Source organism: Marmota flaviventris, chromosome 3, assembly GCF_047511675.1.
Source record: "Marmota flaviventris isolate mMarFla1 chromosome 3, mMarFla1.hap1, whole genome shotgun sequence".
Taxonomy (NCBI): Eukaryota; Metazoa; Chordata; class Mammalia; order Rodentia; family Sciuridae; genus Marmota; species Marmota flaviventris.
In genome coordinates this window covers 138658575-138680967 of record NC_092500.1, presented here as the reverse complement: position 1 = coordinate 138680967, position 22393 = coordinate 138658575, and the positions used below count along the sequence as shown (strand labels likewise).

Sequence of the window (22393 nt, the reverse complement as noted above, 5' to 3'; positions counted from 1 at the left end):
GTATGTGTGAGGCCCTGGATTTGATCCCCAGTATTGCACACACACACAAATTAGTAATTTACTAAAAGGGTTTAGAGATCATTGTGTCTAAGGAAAATGTGTAAAGGAGTGGGACAGAGTTAATTATTATAGTAAGAGTATGTCCTGCAATTGAAGAAAAAGAAACTTATGACCCTTTAAAGGTTAAGCAACCAGAGAATGATATCTGTACTTAAACTGTTTTAAATTTGAACTTTAATAATTTGGAAGTCTTTTTAAAAAAAATTAATTTTTTTTAGATATTGATGGATCTTTTTATTTTATTCATTTATTTATATGTGGTGCCAAGAATCGAACCCAGTGCTTCACACATGCTAGGCAAGTGCTCTACCACTGAGCCACAGCCACAGTCCTATTTTGTATTTTATTTAGAGACAGAGTCTCACTGCATAGCTTAGTACCTAGCTTTTGCTGAGGCTGGCTTTGAACTCAAGATCCTCCTGCCTCACCTACTCAAGTACTGGGATTACTACAGGTATGTGCCACCATGCCTAGCTAATAATTTGGTAATCTTTAAAAAATAAGGGTCAAAGGAGAGACAAGTATTCAAAAGAATGCAAATTATAATAACTTTATATATATTTAATACAACATAATAAAAATCTGGGAAAGGTAGACTGATATCTTTAAGATATTTAAAAGTGAAGGCATGCCTTAGAGACCAATTACCTAGTTGAGAATTTCCTATTCCCTTTTCTTTATCTCACTTTCCTAAAATAGAAAGACTTTTATAGATCCATAAACATAGAAAAAACATGTAGATCAGTTTTTATAGCTTGATAGCTTTTTTGTTTTGTTTTGTTTTGGAATAGGGGACTGGACCCAGGGTACTTAGCCTGAGACACATCCTCGGCCATTTTAAAAATTTTCTGTTTTTGAGACAGGATCTTGCTAAGTTGTTTAGGGCCTCACTGAGTTACTGAGACTGGCCTTGAATTTGTAATCCTCCTGCCTCAGCCTCCTGAGTCACTGGGATTACAAGGATGTGCCACCATGTCTGGTGATGGATAGCTTTAACACATCTAAAAACAATTATAATGTATTACCAAGTTCTTTTGAATAGAGAACAAGATTTAGAGAAAGTTTGTTATTGTATTGTTAGCAATGAGCAACTATTATAATGGACATAATTAAGATGTAACTGACAAAAAGACAATGAAAATTGCTCTTAAGGATACTAAATAATATTCCTTCCTTATGGGATCTGGAGGTAGGAGAATGGAAAAGAGGGAGTGGAGGGGCTGGGTTGTGGCTAAGCAGCAGAGTGCTCACCTAGCATGTGCAAGGCCCTGAGTTCGATCCTCAGCACCACATAAAAATAAATAAAATAAAGGTATTGTGTTTAACCAACTACAACTAAAAAATAAATATTAAAAAAAAATTTAAAAAAAAAGAGGGAGTGGAAGAGGAATATAGAAATTCTGTGCTTTTATTGCATTGAGGGAATTCAAAGTGGTTATCTGTTACTTTTGAATGATTATTATTTTCAAGCGTAAACTAGAATAAAAAACATTTTTTGTAAGTAGACATGCTCTAAGTGTGATAAATATAGATAAGGTTGCTGTATCTTTAAAATATTACTAAAGAAGGAAAAATATACAACATAGAAATCATATAAATGGAAAAAGAATTAAAGCAGAGGAGGGAATTCAGGGTAATTAAAACTAGAATGATTATAACAAATGCAAATGTACTAACTTCTATAAAAATAAGACCCTCAAGGGCTGGGGGTGTAGCTCAGTGGTAGAGCCTAACATGCACAAAGCACTGGGTTCAATCTCCAGCACTGCGGGGGGGGGGGGGGGGGGGGGGAAGACTCTCAGATTGTATTGAAAATAGTGTGGATGATTCAAAATCACTTTTGGTAAAAGTTAAACAGTTAAATATACATAATATGTTAGTGCTGAGGTTGTGGCTCAGTGGTAGAGCACTTGCCTGTCATATGTGAGGCCCTGGGTTTGATCCTTAGCACTGAATAAAAATAAATAAAGTGAAAAATCCATTGACAACTAAAAAATATACTTAAAAATGATCCTTTCAAAAAAACATACAAAATATGTTAAACATACATAAACAAATATTGATAAATAAAGTTTTAAAAACCCAAACATGATATTGTACTTATAAAGAATACGTTGAAAACAGAAAGGAAATCATACTTTTTTGATGAGGTAGATGTTGGAATAAAAGGGTCCAGTCAAAGCTTTAGTATTTACATAAGTGATAAAGGAATGTTAATACTAAAATATGGATAGCCTAGATAAAAGTCTACCAATTTATGCAAAGCAAATAGAAAATAATGGTAGAAACTGCAAAACAAAGTTGTAGAGACAAATGACAATACACATTTATCAGACTGTGATAGAGCAAGCTGACTGGGGTTTAACCAGCTCAACTGAACCAGCGTGGTGGAATGAAGTGGTGAAGAGCATGGATTCCACAGCTAAAGTGCCTGGTTCAAGTCCCACCTCTGTCACGTCGTCATCATTGTCATCATCATCATCATCATCATTATTATTAGGTACTGTGCTTTGAGCCCAGGGACACTTTGCCACTGGGCTACATCCCTAGCTCTTATTTTGTATTTTGAGACAGGGTCTCATCTGACTAAATTGCTTAGGGCCTTGCTGAATTGCTGTGGCTAGCCTTGAATATAATATCCTCCTGTCTCAGCCTCCCAAGTTCCTGGATTATAGGCCTGCACCACCATGCCTGGCCTCTGTCACTTTATATCTGTGTGAATTTGAGTACGGCACTTACTTTTACTCTGTGCCTCACTTTCTTTACTTATGAACCCAGAGGAAAAATGGAACTTTCTCCTTATGAACATTTCATGACTTAGTATACGTAAATTGAAGCAGAATAAGGCCTTTCTAAGTGTCTTTATTGGCAATAAACAAGTGACACTTATCACAGGAATTAAATAGAAAAAAATAGATAGCTCCAACAATATCTATATTTATTTCACAATAACATTGATCATATGTGAGGTCAAATGAGACTAAATAAATAGATAGCAAAAGGAGGGATTATATATCCCACATTCCTTTGCACAACAGAAAACAAACTAATGAAATAGCCATATAATATAAGTATTTCAATGAAAAATCTTTAGGTCAGGCGAAAGAAATTCTTACAAAACATTATTTCAATTTTTTTGGGTGGGAGGTGTTACTGGGAATTGAATACATACTCACAATAGTAGAATAGAGAGGATTTTACAAATGGTGAGACCTAGATTAAGATACATACAGTGACTTTTTGTGGCCAGAGGCTTTATCAGAGTTCTGCTTTATTAACGAGAATGAAAAAGGGAAGTATAAAACTGTTGGTATCTATCTCAAAGTTTTGGCAAGCAAACAATGTAATCATCTAACACACAAAAAAGGGAAGCAATGAAAGTAATAAGTATTTGGGCTGGGGTGTGGCTCAGTGATAGAGCGCTCCGCTCGCCTAGCATGTGCTGGGCACTGGGTTCGATCCTCAGCACCACATAAAAAATAAATAAATAAAATAAAGGTATAAAAAAAGTAGTAAGTATTTAAATTAGTCATGAGAAGAATTGCGAAAAAGAGTCAAGAAATGTTTAAAACTTAAAAGTCGTAGAATTCATAAATTTAAAGGAATAATGAGAATTAAAAATATTAGAAATTACAATAAATTGGGGCTGGGGTTGTGGCTCAGTGGTAGATAGAGTACTTGCCTCGCACATGTGAGGCACTGAGTTCAATGAGCCACCTAAAATAAATAAATAAAATAAAGGTAATGTGTGCATCTGCAACTAAAAAAAATGTATAAACAACAAAAAACAAACGAAAAAACCATAGGCTCAGGAAAAAAATAAATTACAATAAATATATCAGCTGAAATTTAAAATATTATGGTCTAACAAACATTTTTTTCCAACAAATATTTATAAGATGTTAAATTTAAGATTCAAAACCTGATTTTCTTAGCCAGGTATAGTGGTACATGCCTGTAATCCCAGCTTCTCAGGAGGCTGAGGCAGGAGGATTGTAAATTCAAGGCCATCCTGTGCAATTTAGTGAGACCTTGTCTCAGAAAAAGAAAAAAAAAAAAAAAGGAAAAGAAAAGAAAAAGAAAAAGAAAGAGGGGTTGGTGTTGGTGATATAGTTCAGTGGTACAGTGCCATGGGGTTCAATCCCCAGTTTTGGAAATAAAAAAAAAAGAATACAAAGTATTATGACTAAAATTATGGGGAAGATAATTCAAATTACTATATTTCATCTATCAAATACTCCAAGGGGATTAAATTTAAAAAGTATACCCCACAAACTAAAAAAAGAAAAGAAAAGCGGAATGTTTTTAAATTAATAAAGCAATAGAAGAAATAAGCCAGATTAGTATGACTATCTAAAAATTTAAAAACTTTAATTAAAAATAATAAAATATAACAAGATGAAATGGAAGTAACAGAATGGAAAAATACTTGAGATGGTTAAAAATTTATTATTACAGTATATGGGGACATTTCTCAGATTAAGTTCAGGAGAACTTGAGGTCTTATGGCTCACAACATGGAAACAAAATAGCAAAAGCACTGACCCATTTCATCTCTAGATAATTTAAAATTCATTCTTAAAGTTGTGAAATAGATACCTAGTAAATGAACAAATATAAGAATTATATAAAAATCCTAGCAAGATGGGCTGGGGTTGTGGCTTAGTGGTAGAGCACTTGCCTAGCAAGTGTGAGGTACTGGGTTTGATCCCCAGCACCACATTAAAAAAATAATAATAATAAACAAATAAAATGTTTGTAATTTTTCTTTTTTTAATATTTATTTTTTAGCTTTAGGTGGACACAATATCTTTATTTTATTTTTATACGGTGCTGAGGATCGAACCCAGTGCCTCACACATGCCAGGCGAGTGCGCTACTGCTTGAGCCATATCCCCAGCCCCTGTAATTTTTCTTATTTGTGTACTATTTGACCACTTGTAACAGGAATCATTAAAAGGATTACTTTTTATCTAGTAAATCTTACTTTTGGAAATTTACCTCAGGGAAAGAATTTAAAGGAAAGAGAATCTCATGTGGAGATCTTTTAAAACAGCATATTTATATAACAAAAAACATCAAAAGGAAAAACAGAAAAGCTTTGAAACCATCCCAAGTACACACAATTATAGTGATGGTTGAAATATGGGGCATCCATTAAGTGTTGTAAAGTGTATGTTATGTACAATCATGGAAGTTTACTTGTTAAATAATAAGTAAAACAATAGGATGCAAGATTTAATGTAGGCTAGACTTGCCAATTTGTGGAGATTTTTAGTTCATAGCAACAATCATTGTTTTAGTATAAAATAATTGGTAAATTTTACATTAAGTCATAAGTGTGAAGGAAAATTCATGATAGGATTTTCATTTGTGTAGTCATGTCCCCCATCAACCCAGAGACTCTAAAAATCCCCTAACAGGGCTGTAGGGATAACTCAGCCCTGCTAAAGACCCTGGGTTTTGGGTTTGGTCTGTAACACTGCAGAAAACCCCTCACAGTTTACCTGTTGTGCATTTATCTTACAGTGCTTGTTTCAGTTTCTGGTAAATGTTTCTCAGAGTGGGAAACCTGGGAAACCCAGCATTGCAGCAGTCTCTGTCAGTACCCAGCACAGATCTGTTCTACAAATTAATGATACCCTGGAAGAGAAAGAAGTTTGTAGGTTCGTTTTTGCTTTGATGTGATCTAATTTAAGTCTGAGTTTTCTCTCTACTTTTTTTCTTATGTGGTTTTGTTTTTACTCTCTTAAATATATTTTATCTCTACTGATCTATACCCAGAAAGGAATATCATTTTCCCTTGGTGAATTGGGAAAGTCCAACTCTGTCCCTAATCTAGCCATTTGTCATATTTTTATCTCATCCTTTTAGGCTGGAATACAAATTTGGAGAATTTGGAAACTATTCTGTCTTGGTAAAGGACACTTACAATGGAGTCAGTGAAATTGCGTGTGACCTAGTTGTTAATAAGAATCCAGTTGACAGTGACCTTCGTATGTATATGCTCTTCGTTGATTTTTTTTAAAAATTTGCATTTCCGGAGGTTTTAGTTTTTGAGTACTCTTTGTAAATTGAAGCAGTCTATAGCATATAAATGAAAATCTGGCTTACAGATATCTATACCATTTAGTTTTGGTATGATTATATTTTTGTTTGGTGCTAGAAATAGAACCCTTAGGATTTGTGTTTGGTAGTAAGCACTTGTCATGCCTCCCAGCCCAATTGTAATATTTTTTTATTGTGTCACTGATGTACACTAAGAAAATTAGGTGATATATTAAAAATTGTATAATATATCAACATATCCCCATATCATTATTAAGCTTAATTATGAATCATAAATAAATAAAAAAATTAATTCAATGGAAAGAAGTAAGAAATAGGATAATTGGCTTTCCTTGTTTTAGGATTTAGGGTGTAGTATTTCCTGTATGTGTCTACTGATAATGAGCCCAGAGGTTCCCTTTACATTAAGAAGGGATTATTCATTCTATAATAATTCCATTGAAGAAAATCTGTCATCCTGAGCTCTCCATTAGATAATTGTTCTCTTGCCTTTCAAGACACAGTAATGAATCCCTGTGGCACTAATATACACAGTTCACAGAGAAATATCAGAGTCCAAAGTTATTGCAGAAGAATGTAGAAGACAATATGAAAGGACCAATATGGGACAATTTAAGCATTAAAAATAAAAATAAATGTCATTGATGAAAAATAATGGATACATAAAAACTATGGGATCATTATGAAATTAGAGTGAGGCCCCCTCCCCAATTCAAAACAAAAACAAAGTAATACTCTGGTTGTCTTTGGAGGTAACTAGGGCACTTGTGTTGACTAGGGTGATTTAAAAGTATCGGTTGAAAGGAAAGATTTAAACATTATCCTGTTTTAACTATAATTGAAAAAGATAACCAAATTGTACTAATTGATGAGCATGGCTTCTTTTTAGAATCCCAGCTAATGTGGCCGAATGGTAGGTTATTTTGCAAGTCCTAATGAAATAATTTTGCAAAAATCCTCAGATGAAAGGGGAACTTTACACTGGAGGGATCAGGCTTTTACCAGCTTAACACATCTGCCAGTTACATGGTCAATTGCAGAAGTTGCTTCTTCAGTACTAGAAAATTTTTGTTAAATTTTGTAACACCTTGTAGTTATATTAAGGAAATAGTTCATTTTAAAGAAACTTTTGATTTTGAAATAGTTTTAGGTTACAAACATGTTGCAAACAAAACAAAACAACTCCTAAATACCCTTTACCTGGCTGCCCTTATACCCTTAAACTGTATAATCATAGTAAGAGTAGTTCATGTGCAGTTATTGAAACCAGGTGCTTAACATTCTTATAATACTGATCTATTTAGGCTTATTTAAATTTTTCAAATTGTCCCTTTTGATGTCCATTTTCTGGTCCAGGACCAATCTAGGATCCATGTACATTTAGGTGTCAGTTCTTCCTTCATCTCATTCAATCTAGGACAGTTTCTCAGCCTTTCCTTTTCTTTCATGATCTTGACAGTTTTGAAGAGTACTGGCTAGTATTTTATAGATTGTCCCTGGATTTGGAGTTACTTGATGTTTTCTCATGAGTAGGTAAAGTAGGTAAAGGTTTTGCATTTTTTGGTAGGATACTACCAGAGCGATGTTGTCACCTTTTAGGTATGCTATGTCAGGAAGTTCATGAGGTTGATGTCTTGTAGAGGTTCATCTGCATTAGAGGTACATACTGAATGCATACTGAATACTGTAGGGGTATAGGGACGTGATGTCTGGGATTGATTTTAAAATACATTACCCCCCCCCCCAAAGGGAGGAGAATTAGTAATAGATGAAGCGAATGATATCTTTTTCTTTTTATTTTTTCTTTGTTTTCTTTTTGCAGTGCTGGGGATAGAACCCAGGTCTCACTCTTGCTAAGCAAGTGCTCTGCCACTGAGCTAACCCCCAGTCCTGAGAGTGACAATATCTTGACAATGCTAGAATTTGAGTGGTGGATATATATGGGTTTATTTTACAATTCCCTATAATTTTGTGTATGTTTGATATTTTTCATAATAAAAATTAGTACTCCCCTCATGCAGAGTAGTTTCTTGTTTATAGGAAATTTAATATAAAAATGTAGGCTTTTCCTGTATTGTTTTCATTTTTAATTGATAGGTTAGATTTAATGATGTGACAACTTTGGTTCCTATGATGACATTTTTGGTGATAATGTCTTTCTTTTTATAGCTGTGAGTATTGCGTTCCTTATTGGTCTGTCCCTCGTCATTGCAATATCCTTCCTAAGGCTGTTGCTGAGGTAAGTTGTTGGAGAGGAAATGACTGTGGAGGACAGAACACAGAGATAATATATTCAGAAAGGATAGTTTGATCCCTCAAATGACTATTATTTGATCCTAGCAGAGTCTCTAAAAACATACAAACATGAACGTTATTATTTGATTAAGTGAACATTTGTGTGTCTACCGTGTCTATTCTAGTCCTAGGCATTAAAATCAGTGTAGACTAAGATACGGTCTCTGTAAGGAAATTTTGACAAAAGTTCTCATGAATGTTTGCCTTCCATCCTCCCACGTGGCCAAAAATAAAGAAAACACTTGAGTAATAATTTTTTCCTAAATAATCTCCCATCCTGCTTTTCAGTGAGTGGAAGTGGCTTGTGATAATTTTAGGAGGAGGCTGCTGTGTTGTGCTCTCTTCCTCCTCTTAGCCTCTGAACCCTGAGGCCACCCCTCTGTCCAACTTTCCTTTCCTCTCCCAGGCCAGGAACTGGGGGCAAAGAGGGAGGATGAGGGGCTGTACTTCAGAATCCCACAGACTCCCTTTTGTAGAGTTGCTCACTTGAGGGATTTGTTCTTCTCTGCCTAGTTAACAGCCAGTCTGGTGAATGAATTAGTAGACTAGAGAAGAAAAAATTTGAACATAGAATTGATCCAGACCTGGTTGAAGCAAAGTTTTTTAGTGTTTTAAAAGGAAGAAGATTGATTGGAATAAAAGGAATAAGATCGATCCTGTTAGGATATCAGGAAGGATCAAAAGACTATTGGTGAACTGTATCCAAATTGGAAAAATGAAAACCTCACCTTTGCTGGGCATGAGGACTCACTCCTGTAATCCCATCACTTCAGGTGGCTGAGGCAGGAGTATCACAAGTTTGAGGCCAGCTCAGCAATATAGTGAGGCCTTGAGCAATTTTGTGAGACCGTGTCTCAAAATAAAAATTTAAAAGGGCTGGGGATGGGGTTCCGTAGTAAAATGTCCCTGGGTTCCATCCCCAGTACAAAAAAAAGTTGATTAGCTTGAGGAAATCTTAAAACTTTAGGGGAATTTATGCACCATTTTCCTTCTAGCTTGTGCATCTTAGAAATAGTTTAATTCCTTGTATGCAAAACTTGACTGGTATAAAAAGGTAAAAGAACTTCTTGCTTCATAGAAGCACATGTTTAACCTAATGGCTTTTTAGGGGCAGAATAGAATTCTAGGAAGAGAATAAAATTCAGAGGAGTTCTGGTTTTTCATACATTTGAATCATTGGGGTATAATTTCTCATTTTTCTGATTGTACAGATTGCAGAATCACACTGGTCATAGAGTCACCTATATTCCAGTGTCTGTCTTGTTAATGTGCTTTCACTTGAGGTGCTTATCTGTGAATGGTTCTGTTCCATTTCTTTTTAAAGTAATTGAGAGCTGAGCTCAAGCACTTGCAAAGAGAAGTTCCATCTTGTCCCACTGTGGGGCTGAAACTTCTATTGCATGTGGTTCTGCCTCTCCTGCCTGTGGGCAGAGTGTTACTCTCCACAAAACTACAGTCCCTTACTCTTGCTCCATTGCTTTCCAACATACCCATGGAAGTCTGGGGAAGTTAGTATTAGTAGGAACCAGAAGAGAAGCAGCAAAGGTAGAAAGAACAAAGTCTCTCTGCTTTCACTTGGAGAACAAGCACGTGCAAGAGAATTACCACTTCTCCTTTTTGCCTTTCCTTAAGTATATCTATTTTAAGATTTTTCATGTGATAGTGACACTATTAATGCTGAATAAACTAGAAATGGGAGTTGTATTGTAGGAGTAAAAGAGAAATTACAAATGTGTGTGTTGTATGGATTATATTTTGATGCTGATTTGAACAATTGAACTGTCAAAAATAATTTACAGGATCAAAACTGAACTGGCTATGTGATGATATTAAGGAATTACTGCTTAACATATTAACATGATAATGTTTAGAAGAAAAAATTGTCCTTATCTTTTAGAGATACACATTGAATTATTTATGGATGAGATGAATGATTTTGGGGATTTTTCTATAAATTAATCATAAATGACGGTGGTGGGTAGTGTATAGATGAAATAAGATTGACCGTGTGTGGGTATATTTGTTGGAGTTGAATGATGGCAATTCAGTGTGCTAGTTTTTCTCATTCTGTTTGAAAAGTTTCATGACAGAACAAAAAGTTTTATGCATTAGGTAATTCAGATGTGGCAAAATTAATGCAACACATATCAGTGGTTTTGTTTTTTGCCAGGCTAAGGTACACTTTTTGAAAGTTTTTTTTCCCCAGGTGAAAATGTTATTTAAAGAACAACCAGCTAATATATTTATATTTTTGTAATCATATAATAACTTAATGTCATCTGGATTTTTTTTCCTGGATTAAATCAGCCATGTGGGGAAAAAGAACCCAATATAGTATTTGAATCATTACAAAGTTGCCTTCACACTTTTTCAGTGCACACACATGCATTTTTACTTAGTTGCAATCAACCATCTATGTTGGGTTTTTGCTTTTCGTATATAATAGCTTATCTTCATTCTTTGTTCAGAGCCTATAGTCTTGTTATTCTCATCACTGTGTCATTGTATCACACAGGTGCTGCATCCTGTGTTGAGTCATTCTTATATTGAGTAAATATCGGTTGTTGCCAAATTTTTTGCTTTTTTAATTTTAATAATATCATTAATACTTTCACAACTCTTCATTAGAGGCTTCATCACTGTTTCTGTTTTACTGATGAGGAAGTTATTCTGTAAGGGGTCAAATACTTATAAGTATGGCTGCTATAAATTTTGATTTCTATTGTTATGTTGTTAAAAAACTTCTTCAGTGTTTAGCTCTTTAACTAATAGAAATATGAACCTTCAATTAATTTTATTTCAATATGTTATCCAATTGTTTTGAAAATTATACCAAAGAAAATGAATTAACTAAAGCTTTTATTTATTTACAGTTTGGATGACTTCAGTAATTGGATTTCTAAGGCAATAAATTCTCGAGAAACTGATCGCCTCATCAATTCTGTGAGTTATTGGGATACATCATGTATTGTCTGGTTTTCTAAATTTGGAGTTTCTAATTTCCTATTTAGTAAATAGTATTGCCCAGCTCAATAAACTTTGTTTACATTATGGAAAAACCAGGTTGAGGATCCCAAATTTTTACCCCCATGGTGCTAGGGATTGAACCCAGGGCCTTGCACATGCTGACAAGCACTCAACCATTGAGCTACATCCCAGCCTGACCCATATCCTTAATAAAGAGCTGCCTAGTCCTCAGCTTCTGTGAAGGCTCCACCCTTTTCTTTCTTCAATGGGGACATTTTCCAGTCTGGAGGCAGCACTGTTCAAACCATTCAGTTAAGTAAAGATTGTCAAGATCAAAACCAAAGAATATGGGACATTGACATTAACTCTATAATTACCAATGGCCCACTCTAATGATTAAATATTGCATGAAATTTGTGCTAATAAATTATGGGCATGTTTGCTTCTGTCCTTGTACTTACTCAACAAAATGCACCAAAAGCAAATAAAGTGGAAAACCAAAATAAAACTAAACAAAACTAAATGATTATTCAGAAAACTATCTTTAGTTTTCCACTAATATTTTTTTCCTAATATATTGAGTAATGAAATTTACTCCTCCCTTTTATTGATTGTCATCTCTTTCTCTATTTTTTCTAAAGGAGCTGGGGTCCCCAAGCAGGGCAGACCCTCTTAGTGGTGATATCCAACCAGAAATGTGGCGCCAGGTGGGCTCGCCATACCGTCTCCGTTGTGTGGACACATTCAGGGGGTATGTGAGGCTCCCTTGTGACATGGTGGGCACAGGTCCTTGATAGATTATGTAATTACACATAAACACACTTAACTTGAGATATTTTTTACATATCCATTACTTTCTAGGCTAGAAAGTATTGTTTGGATATAAAAATAAAGTCTGCAGTCTTTCCTTACTTGAAAATTGTCATGATAAGTGGTTGAGATATAGCTCAGTGGTGGAATGTGTGCTTAGCATATACAAGGACTTGAGTTTGATCCCCAGCACTGCAAATTTAAAAAATAAAGAAAATTGTTATGATGTCCATTAGAGTACATTGATAAGAGGAGTAGGACAAGGCCAGAGCCAGTTTCCACTACTGTATACAGCCTGCTGAGTTAAGGTCATTTGCATTTGAGCAAATGGCTATACTTGGGACTATAAACTGGGCCACCATGTCCAGTCAGTAGCTTGACAATTTAGAAGACATGCCAGTCCAGAAATGAAACACCAGCCTGTGGAAGAGTAAGTGGTCATCCTTCACTGTTGGTGGAACAATTTGAAAATCAGACTCTTTTGATAGCAAGTCCATAGTTAAACCATTCAGTTTTGTTTCATTTACATCTAAACATAGCCTGAAGGTAATTTCAGACAGTCTTTTTAGTGTGCCTGTTTTGTTTTGTTTGGTGCTGGAAATTTTGAATGTAGGGTTTCATACATGCTAAGCACATGTCCTGCCACTGAGCTACACTGCCAGCCCCATGCCTGCATTTTGACTGTGACTTGTCACATGAGGTCAGGTGTGGAATTTTCCATTCATGGCATCATTTCAGCACTAAAAAAGTTTTGGTTTTTGGAGCATTTTAGATTAGAGATACTCAAGTAAAAACAATATAGCAATAATGACAATAATAAATTTGCTAACAGTTTTAAAGTTCTGTGTGCCAATGTGTTAGTCAGTTTTTCATCACTGTGACCACAATGCCTGACAGGAACAACTTAGAGGAGAAAAAGGTTATCTTGTGGTCATGTTTTCAGAGGTTCAGTCCATGCATGATTAACTGACTCCATTGCTCTGGGCCCAGGTGAGGCATAACATCATGGTGGAAGGGTGTGGTGAAGGAGAGCTGCTCAGCTCATAGCAGCAGAGGACAGGGACAAAATATATTCCCCAACTGATCTATTTCCTTCAGCCACGCTCTATCTGCCTTCAGTTACCACCCAATAATCCAGCAAATGGATCAGTCCACTGATTAGGTTATGGCTTTTGTAATCTAATCAGATCTTCGGGCATTGCCACATGAACTTTTTTAGAGATATCTCATATCCAAATAACAGCTATCACTTCCCTAACTTGTCTTAATTTATTTAGTCTCTTAACATTCCTATAGGTATACACTTTTAAATTTATTTATTTATTTATATTTAGTTGTAGATGGACACAATACCTTTATTTTATTAATTTATTTTTTATGTGGTGCTGAGGATCAAACCCAGTGTCTCACATGGGCTAGGCAAGTGCTCTAGCAATGAGCCACATTCTAGCCCCAGGTACACACTTTTAATATGCCTGTTTCACAGATGAATTGAGCCAGGGGTAAGTAATTTTCCCATGGTCACTCAGGTACTAAAGCCAGAATTTGATTCCAGTTAGTTGAGTTACAGAGGCCCCACAGATTATTCCCTTATATACTAAAGTCTTTATTTTCTGCATTCTGCACAGTTAGGACCAAATGATAGCATATTCAGAATCTACTGTTTTCTTCTTTCTTTCCAATCATCATTGCTAGTTTTGAAGATAAGATATTTACAGGTGAACAGAAGCTAGCATTTATTAAGCGCCCCAAATGTGCCAACCACATAGTCATGTGGTAGGGTATTGTACAGAGTTAATTGAATCTTAGTGTAAAGTCTCATGACTAATAAGAGAAAAAGACTCAGGATATGAATCCTTAGCTCTTTGATTCCAGTGAATCTGTACCTTCTATAACAGTTCTTTAACCTGAGACATCAAATTATTGGCACACAATTGAGTTACTGGAAATGTTTTGCTGTGTTCCCAAGTTATATAGCTTAGTAGTAAAGTACAATTTTTTTTTTAAAAACATGTTGGAAATATTTGCAACAGAACATTAGTGGATGATCCTAATTGTTGTGAAAATTGTTGCGGACAATAGTGTCTTGCCTTTATATTTCTTCTGGTGATACAAACTGCTGTGTAGAATCACATTATTGCATGACTAACCTTGTGAGTATAAAGGAATGTCTTGGAGTTCAACCATTCTTTGTCACCTTGCACACTGTGAAAGTGTTCTTTTTGTTGACTTTACAGGCTAGCTCTCATACTCATGGTTTTTGTTAATTACGGAGGAGGAAAATATTGGTACTTCAAACATTCGAGTTGGAATGGTAAGTTACCTCAAGGTAACTTTGCTTGCAGTTTCATTCAGAGAACTGGCATCTGAAGAATCATTCAGCATTTCCTCTAAGGGATGAGGCCCTACCAACCTCTTCTGAGCTATTGAGCTCTTTCCCCCAGAGAATGACCTTTAGATTTTTCTGTGGGCCCTTTAGTTTAATTCTTGTGTGCTGCGGATCTCTAATGTGTGAATCTGATCTCTAATGTGTGGATGCTTCACTAGAGTAACAGAAATATTTCTGCTGACACTTGGAACTCAGCAGAAGATGTGAAGAATTTGGTTTTAAATGATCATTGTCATAGATATGACAGCTACCATATTCTTGGGGAGTCTATCTTTTAAGACTCATGGTCCTTTTTGGTGCTATCAAACTGGGATTGATCTGAGTGGTGCTGAATCATAGCTGTAATCTGGCTTGGCAGTTGGTTTAAGAATAGATTTTCTAGGAACCAAGAGAATCATTTAGAATACTTACCTGTTACGGACCACTGATTTTTTTTTTTTTTTTTTTGTACTGAGAATTGAACAGAGAGGTGCTTAACCACTAAACCATATCCCCAGTCCTTTTATTTTTTTTCTTTTGAGACAGGATCCCACTAAGTTACCTAGGTCCTTACTAAGTTGCTGAGCTGGCTTTGAACTTGGCGATCCTCCTGCCTCAGCCTCCAAAGTTGCTGGGATTACAGGTGTGCATCACTGCACCTGGCTGGACCAATGATTTTTGTGAAATTCCAGTAGTCTTTGTCCTGGACAGTTCATATATGTAGAGGGCTGGGGAAAGATTTTATATATATATATATATATATATATATATATATATATATATATATATGGCTCATTGTGATCATGTTTGACCATTGGTACCCAGGTTCCATGTATTGATTCCTGGGAGGGAATTAATGATGTCATTGCAGGTCCATGGGTAAGGCACCTCTGCATCAGATCTGGAGCCCAAATTCTTGTAGGACCCAAATTGTATTCAAGTATTTATTTTAAAACAAAAGAGTCATGTCTCCCATTTGTGCCTAAATGTTAGCTCCTTTTTATGCAGCTGAATATTTACAGTTACATTGTCCATTAGACATTCTGCTGCAAAACAGAGAACATCTCGGGGGGTGGGGGGAAGCAATAAATTTTGAATAGCATTGTATAAAGCTAGCAAACTTGTCTACATACTTGTAATTTGTTGTCCCATGTTTAGATATAGTCAGGAAATGTTCCAAGCCTGTGGAATGGCTGCAGAGTCTCAAGAGAGTTTGTGTGTGTGTGTGTGTCCTCTATGTTAGTTGTACTTTCTGTGTCAATTACAATTATGTTCATTTTGAATTTAAGAAGTATTTATATTCAAGAATCCTCTTTCCATTTGTGCTTGTGTTATTCTGCAGGACTGACAGTGGCTGACCTTGTGTTCCCATGGTGAGTTGGCATTCTAACCATCAGCTCTTCCATGGGGCATCTCTGGTTCTTTCTTTCAAATGATGCTGGAGGCCTTCTCTGAGACCAGCCTTGAGTTCTGCACCATAGGCCTGTGTTGGCTGTTACAGAGTCCTTCCAAAAGTTGCATCAATGGGTTGTTGTTATACTTGGTTTCATGTTTGTGCATGTGTGTAGAAAAGATAAGTGTTTTTTGTTTTTCTTTTGTGGCTCTGGAGATTGAACCCAGGACCTTGTGCACACTAAGCACATGCTCTCCCATAGAGCTACAGCTCTATTCCAAAAGATGAGTGATTTTTTAGGGAACATTATGCTGAACAGATAGGATATACTAGATCCTAAAATCCTATATTATAAATTTTGAATATATAGTTAAGTTCTACTAGTCCAAAAATGCATATAAAATCATATTTTCTGAAAGAAACATAGTATGTCTGTGAATAATGATAAATATGTAGCAAGCAGTGACAGTAATAAATTGAAATTTATTATAATAGTGCTACCCATACTCTGTTCATCCAGGGCTTCTCATTTTTGTTCAGGGACACTTTGTATATGTTGTGCAATTTGTGTCTTTGCTGTGATGCTTTGAGCACCTTAGCTCCATCATTAAGAAACAGTACCAGAAGATTGTTATATATCATTGGTTCCATTTTTTATCACTGATGAAGTCTTGATTTTTTGAGATGCGTATGGGTAGGGCAGTTTTACATAGGTGAAGACCTGGTAGTTCTCTCTTTTTTTGAATTGATTTTTTTTTAAAAAATAGACAACAGCAGAATGCATTACAATTCTTATGACACATATACAACACAATTTTTCATATCTCTGGTTATATATAAAGTATGTTTACACCAATTCGTGTCTTCATACATGTACTTTGTATAATGATGTCCATCACATGCCACTGCCCTTGCTAATACCCTGTCCCCTCCCTTTCCCTCCCACCCCTCTGCCCTATCTAGAATTCATCTATTCCTCCCATGCTCCCCCTCCCTATCCTGCTATATCAGAGAAAACATTCAGCATTTGTTTTTTTGGATTGGCTAACTTCACTTAGCATTATCTTCTCCAACTGCATCCATTTACCTGCAAATGCCATGATTTTGTTCTCTTTTATTGCTGAGTACAATTCCATTGTGTATATATGCCACATTTTTTTATCCATTCATCTACTGAAGGGCATCTAGGTTGGTTCCACAGTTTAGCTTTTGTGAGTTGTGCTACTCTAAACATTGATGTGAGGTGAACAGAGAGCATACATCTGGGAGCAAGTTTTTACCCCTCACACATCAGATAGAGCACTAATATCTAGGGTATATAAAGAACTCAAAAAGCTAAGCACCAAAGAAACAAATAACACAATCAACAAATGGGCCAAGGATCTAACAGACACTTCTCAGAAGACGATATACAATCAATCAACAAATATATGAAAAATGTTCATCCTCTCTAGCAATTAGAGAAATGCAAATCAAAACTACTCGAAGATATCATCTCACTCCAGTCATAATGGCAGCTGTTATGCATACAAACAACAATAATTGTTGGCGAGGATGTAGGGAAAAAGGTACACTCATATACTGCTGGTGGGACTGCAGATTGGTGCAAGCCAATATGGAAAGCAATATGGAGATTCCTTGGAAATCTGGGAATGGAACCACCATTTGACCCAGCTATTCCTCTCCTTGGTCTATAACCAAAAGATTTAAAAACAGCATACTACAGGGACCTGGTAGTTCTCTAAGTATATTCCCTGTGGGATTCCCTATAGGAAAGTTCCTGTTTGTAGAGGAATTTTCTGATTAGATTGATCCTAGAAAGGAAGCCAAGGCACCTCTGAGAATACAGCAAGAGCAAGTTCTCACTTCCATAACCCTTTGCAAAATAACTAGGAAACTTAATATTAGAATTTTCATTAAAGAGAGAATTTTGCATGATAAAAGAAAGGGGAAATACGTGTGACTAAATGGAGAAAAAAGTTAAGCTTTCATTTTTGGAGGGAGCAGGAGTGGATTTAGAAATGATTGAAGTGTTTGGCTTGTTTCTCAAGGTCTGTGAGGGTATGCTAATAAAAAATCAGTTGTTTGGATTGTGGCATCTTTCTTATAATTTCTCTTTGACAACTGTTTGGGAGAGTTGTCCTTGGCAATTCCACTTAATACTAAAGAAGTTTCCTCCTAAAATAGAACTTGGATATATGTTGTCAAAACCTCACAGCCCACCAGGACTATGTTCTGATTCTTTTCTATGTTATTAGCCCAGCTTGATTTCATAATTGGCTACTTTAAACTGAATGTACTGCTTCTATCATGTAGTATATTATAAAATATTAATGATATTTAGATAAAAAATTAGTAATTGACCACCTATTTTTAACCCACTTTTTATTATTGGTGCACTGTAGTTGTACATAATGATGGGGTTTGTTGTTACATATTCATACAAAATGACCACCTATTAATAGCATGTTTTGTTTTTTAGGTTTGTATTTATTATGGGATCTTCAATTTTTCTATCAATGACTTCTATACTGCAGCGAGGATGTTCAAAATTCAAATTGCTGGGGAAAATTGCATGGAGGAGTTTCCTGTTAATCTGTATAGGAATTTTCATCGTGAATCCCAATTATTGTCTTGGTCCATGTAAGTGTTTTTTTCCCTTTTGTTGGTATATATTCACTTGAAAGTAGAAAAATCATGTTATTATTTATTTATTTATTTTTGTGGTGCTCGGAATGGAACCCAGGTCCTTGCAGATGCTGGACAAGTGCTGTACCTCTGAGCTACACCCCCCCAGGCCTATATGTTGTAATTTGAAAGAAATGTAATTCCTCCATCTCAGGTACCTGCAAAAAGAACAACTTTAGAAAAATACATACAGTACTTGTGTAACTTTGGGCATCATCAACATTATTATTATCTTGGAATTTTAGACCTGGCAGCAATCCGTACAACTACTCAAACTCTCCTATTGTATGAGAGAAATATCCAATGCCAAGAAAGATTGATGTGTTTTCTCTGGATCGTGAGGAGCAGGGCAGAGGGCCAGACCAGGTTACCTTGCTCTCAAGGCCCTGCTCTGCCATTTTGGATTCACCAACTTATAGTTTGGGGTGATAGTTTAAGAATTTACCTTCCTCATCCCTTGTATGCTAACTGGCTGTCTGGGAAGGATGATATCTTTGTTATTACTTTGTTGGTTGCAGTGAGTGAGATAGGATAGCTGAAGAAAGGATATCAATTCTGCACTTTATACCAGTATCAGAATCAGGAAAGGCAGTAGTCACTGTCCTCAAGGGGCTTACTCTGTCATTAGCAAAAGAGGACACAAATGTCTGGGTAGTAGCCAATCAAGCCCCCAGGCAATAAGTCATTTTATTGAAAGGCTATAGGCACTAAGAGGAAGTAGAGATCATTTCTGGTTGATGTCACCTAAAAGCAGATTTAATGCATTTCCAAAGAATGAGCCATTGCTCCCAGTAGTATTCATCACAGGGTTTGTTATAGGGTTGTACTCTTCCATTGGTACAGTCCCAGAGCTTGTTGGGCAAGGAGAGTCAGTCACTGTCTTGTGTTGGGTCTGCAGATTCCTGGTGGATTTGAAGGCCAAAGGTTATCTTTGTTTTATCTTTGTCCCCTGAGTAAGACACCTTTGTTCTTGGTCTCCCAGTCGGCCAGCTTCATATTTTGAGGATGAGCCATATTCCTGACCATCCTTCTGATGAACGTATTGGTCTGTTCTTGGAGCTTGGATTTGAGCCTTGTCTTCTGACTATGTATATTTCTGCTTCAAGAACTTAAAAAGACTTATTTAGATGTAATAAGAGTATGTCTTCCCTTCATTAAAAAAGTAAATTGTTTTGGGATGCGATGAGAAATTTTGGGTAATCCCTTACCTAACTTGTATCTTCTGCAGTGTCTTGGGATAAGGTGCGAATTCCTGGTGTCCTGCAGCGGTTGGGAGTAACTTACTTTGTGGTTGCTGTGTTGGAGCTCCTCTTTGCTAAACCCATGCTTGAAAATTGTGTTTTGGTGAGAAATCACGGTTTTGTTTTTTTTAAAAGAGACATGAAAAAGTTCACTTTTTAGTTTTTAGTATTTTTTTTAAGTTCTGATTATAATAGTGTTTGTACTAATCAAATGTATTCCTTCCCTCCTTTATTAAGCTATTTTTATTTAATCTCTATCATTGTTATTATTATTATTTTTTTTTTTGCATGCTTGGGATTGAACCCAGGGCCTGATGCATGCTAAGTAAGTGCTCTACCATTGAGCCACATCCTTAGCCCCCTGATTTCTTTTTAACTAATATTTTTACTGTTATATTTCAGAGTCAGAGAGAAAGAGAGAGATAGACAAACTTTATATTATTAGATAAAAATTTGAATTACTGCTATAGAGATCAAAAGAATAATCACTTGGAATTTCCCAAATACGTGTGCTATTCTGTTTGCATTTGGTTTATATGTGTTTTTTTCTTCTGCCCTCAGGAGAGAAGCTGCCCTTTTCTTCGAGACATCACTGCCAGCTGGCCCCAGTGGCTCTTCATTCTGATTCTGGAAAGCATTTGGCTGGGCTTAACGTTCTTATTACCAGTTCCTGGGTGCCCTACGTAAGTGAACCCTTGCCCTACATAAGTAAGCCCTTTTCATATGTCACTTTCTGCCAAGTGAGAGGTTCTGGGCTTTCAGCTTTCAAATTTCTCAAGTCAGAGGAATTCTATTTCACTCTTCTCCTTTGGGGCATACTTGGCATTGGGAGGGAAGTTTGGTGTTTGGTCAGCTTGTGTAGAAATTGTGTTTACTACCTTATCCATGCGGGGAGCCATTAAGTCAAAAGAGCATTAATGAGAGTGCTTGGAGCCAGAGGGATGCTTATACATGTTTGAGGATCTTTGAATTGGGCTGCATATAGTCACTATATACCACTCTGTCTTCTGAAGTCTTATAATTTTTTTTTAGTTGAACATGGACTCAATACCTTTGTTTTACTTATTTATTTTATGTGATGCTGAGGATTGAACCCAGTGCCTCACATGTGCAAGGCAAGAGCTTTACCACTGAGCCACAACCCTAGCCCCTGAAGTCTCATAATTTAAGTATGTTTTTCACTTTCCTAGTGGATATCTTGGCCCTGGTGGTATTGGAGATTTTGGGAAATATCCAAATTGTACAGGAGGAGCTGCTGGCTACATTGATCGCCTGCTTCTGGGAGATGATCATCTTTACCAGCACCCTTCTTCCGCAGTACGTGAGACTGGCAAGTCCTTGGACCTGGGAAACTTAGGGTCTCCAAAGTGAGGGAAAATAAAAAGAACCATCAGTTTTAGACCATGCAAAATGTTCAGCTATGTAAAATGGGATGGAAACTAAAAGTTGTCTACCTTAATGACTTCAGCATTCATTATGTGGCAGTAGATGAACATTATTTTTAAGGATAAAGTGATAATGCATTGTATTAAATGAGTAGCACTTTAGTGCTTTTCTATATATCTCAGGTTAGATTTCTAGGCAGTGGAGTTTGAGAAAGAGCTTCATGTGCTAGAAGTGTAGTGGGAAGTCCTTGGTGGATCAATCCCTGTTGAAGAATGAAGGAAGCGGGACTTGGTTGAGGGAGAAGCTGAACTGCACTGTGGTTCTGACAAAAGCCCCAGTTAATCTCATTTGGAGCTGGGGGCACGTCAGAACTGCTCTGTGTGTGCTGAGAAATTAGGCCCTTTATATTCCTTGTCAGATATGAACTGCTTCCAACAAAGGGGTGATTCCTAGATAGGTAGACTTCTCCCCCCACCCTCACCTTGCTGGGAATTGAACCCAGGGTCTCGTGCATGTTAAGCAAGTGCTCCACCACTGAGCCATGTACCTGGCCTAGCAGCTGACTTTAGTCACACACAATCCAGAAGAGAAACTTGGATGAGAACTTTTGGCAATTAATATTTCTAGCAGCTGGGGTAATGAATGCTTTAGTCCTGAAAGGGTTGGAGGGATCTTGATGGTGCACTACAGCATTTACTACCCTGAGTACTTCCAAATTTCTACATTTTCAGCATTTATTTTATAATAAAAAATACAAGTATATTTTATTTTATATTTGTTTTATTTTATTTTGGGAGGTGCTGGAGATGAACTCTAGGCCTTGTACATGCTAAGCATGCACTCTACCACTGAGCTACACCCCCCCACCCAAATGTATTTTTAGGGGTTATTTGCCTTAAAAGAAGATAGAAGAAGATAGGAAGCTATTGATGCTACAATAGGTTTGGTAAAAAAGAAAATAAGTATGCATATTACAAAGACTAATATATTGCACCTGAAACTTGTCAGGCTTGTGGCACCAGGCTTATTCCAAGCCAGATGGAGTTGAAGTAGCTGCTGTTGAACTATGGCTTATCCCTGGTGCTGTGCATTCCCTATATATACCTTTCATAACCT

General features: G+C 36.4%; 1 protein-coding gene across 4 annotated transcripts in view; it reads left to right on the top strand.

The window, feature by feature from the left end:
* The window catches only part of LOC114080849 (heparan-alpha-glucosaminide N-acetyltransferase), a 33184-nt gene that overhangs the window by 4098 nt on the left and 6693 nt on the right, over nt 1-22393 (top strand). For 2 of the 4 annotated variants that reach the window (XM_071610452.1, XM_071610451.1), the window contains exons 3-13: nt 5590-5726; nt 5935-6056; nt 8299-8368; nt 11298-11367; nt 12033-12142; nt 14439-14515; nt 15912-15942; nt 18445-18605; nt 19879-19994; nt 20453-20574; nt 21082-21208. In XM_071610452.1, the coding sequence (XP_071466553.1) occupies nt 5590-5726; nt 5935-6056; nt 8299-8368; nt 11298-11367; nt 12033-12142; nt 14439-14515; nt 15912-15942; nt 18445-18605; nt 19879-19994; nt 20453-20574; nt 21082-21208 (1143 nt within the window). Of the gene's footprint in view, nt 1-5589; nt 5727-5934; nt 6057-8298; nt 8369-11297; nt 11368-12032; nt 12143-14438; nt 14516-15911; nt 15943-18444; nt 18606-19878; nt 19995-20452; nt 20575-21081; nt 21209-22393 lie in introns of those variants that run through there. The other 2 variants (XM_071610453.1, XM_071610454.1) reach the window with 2 other exon arrangements.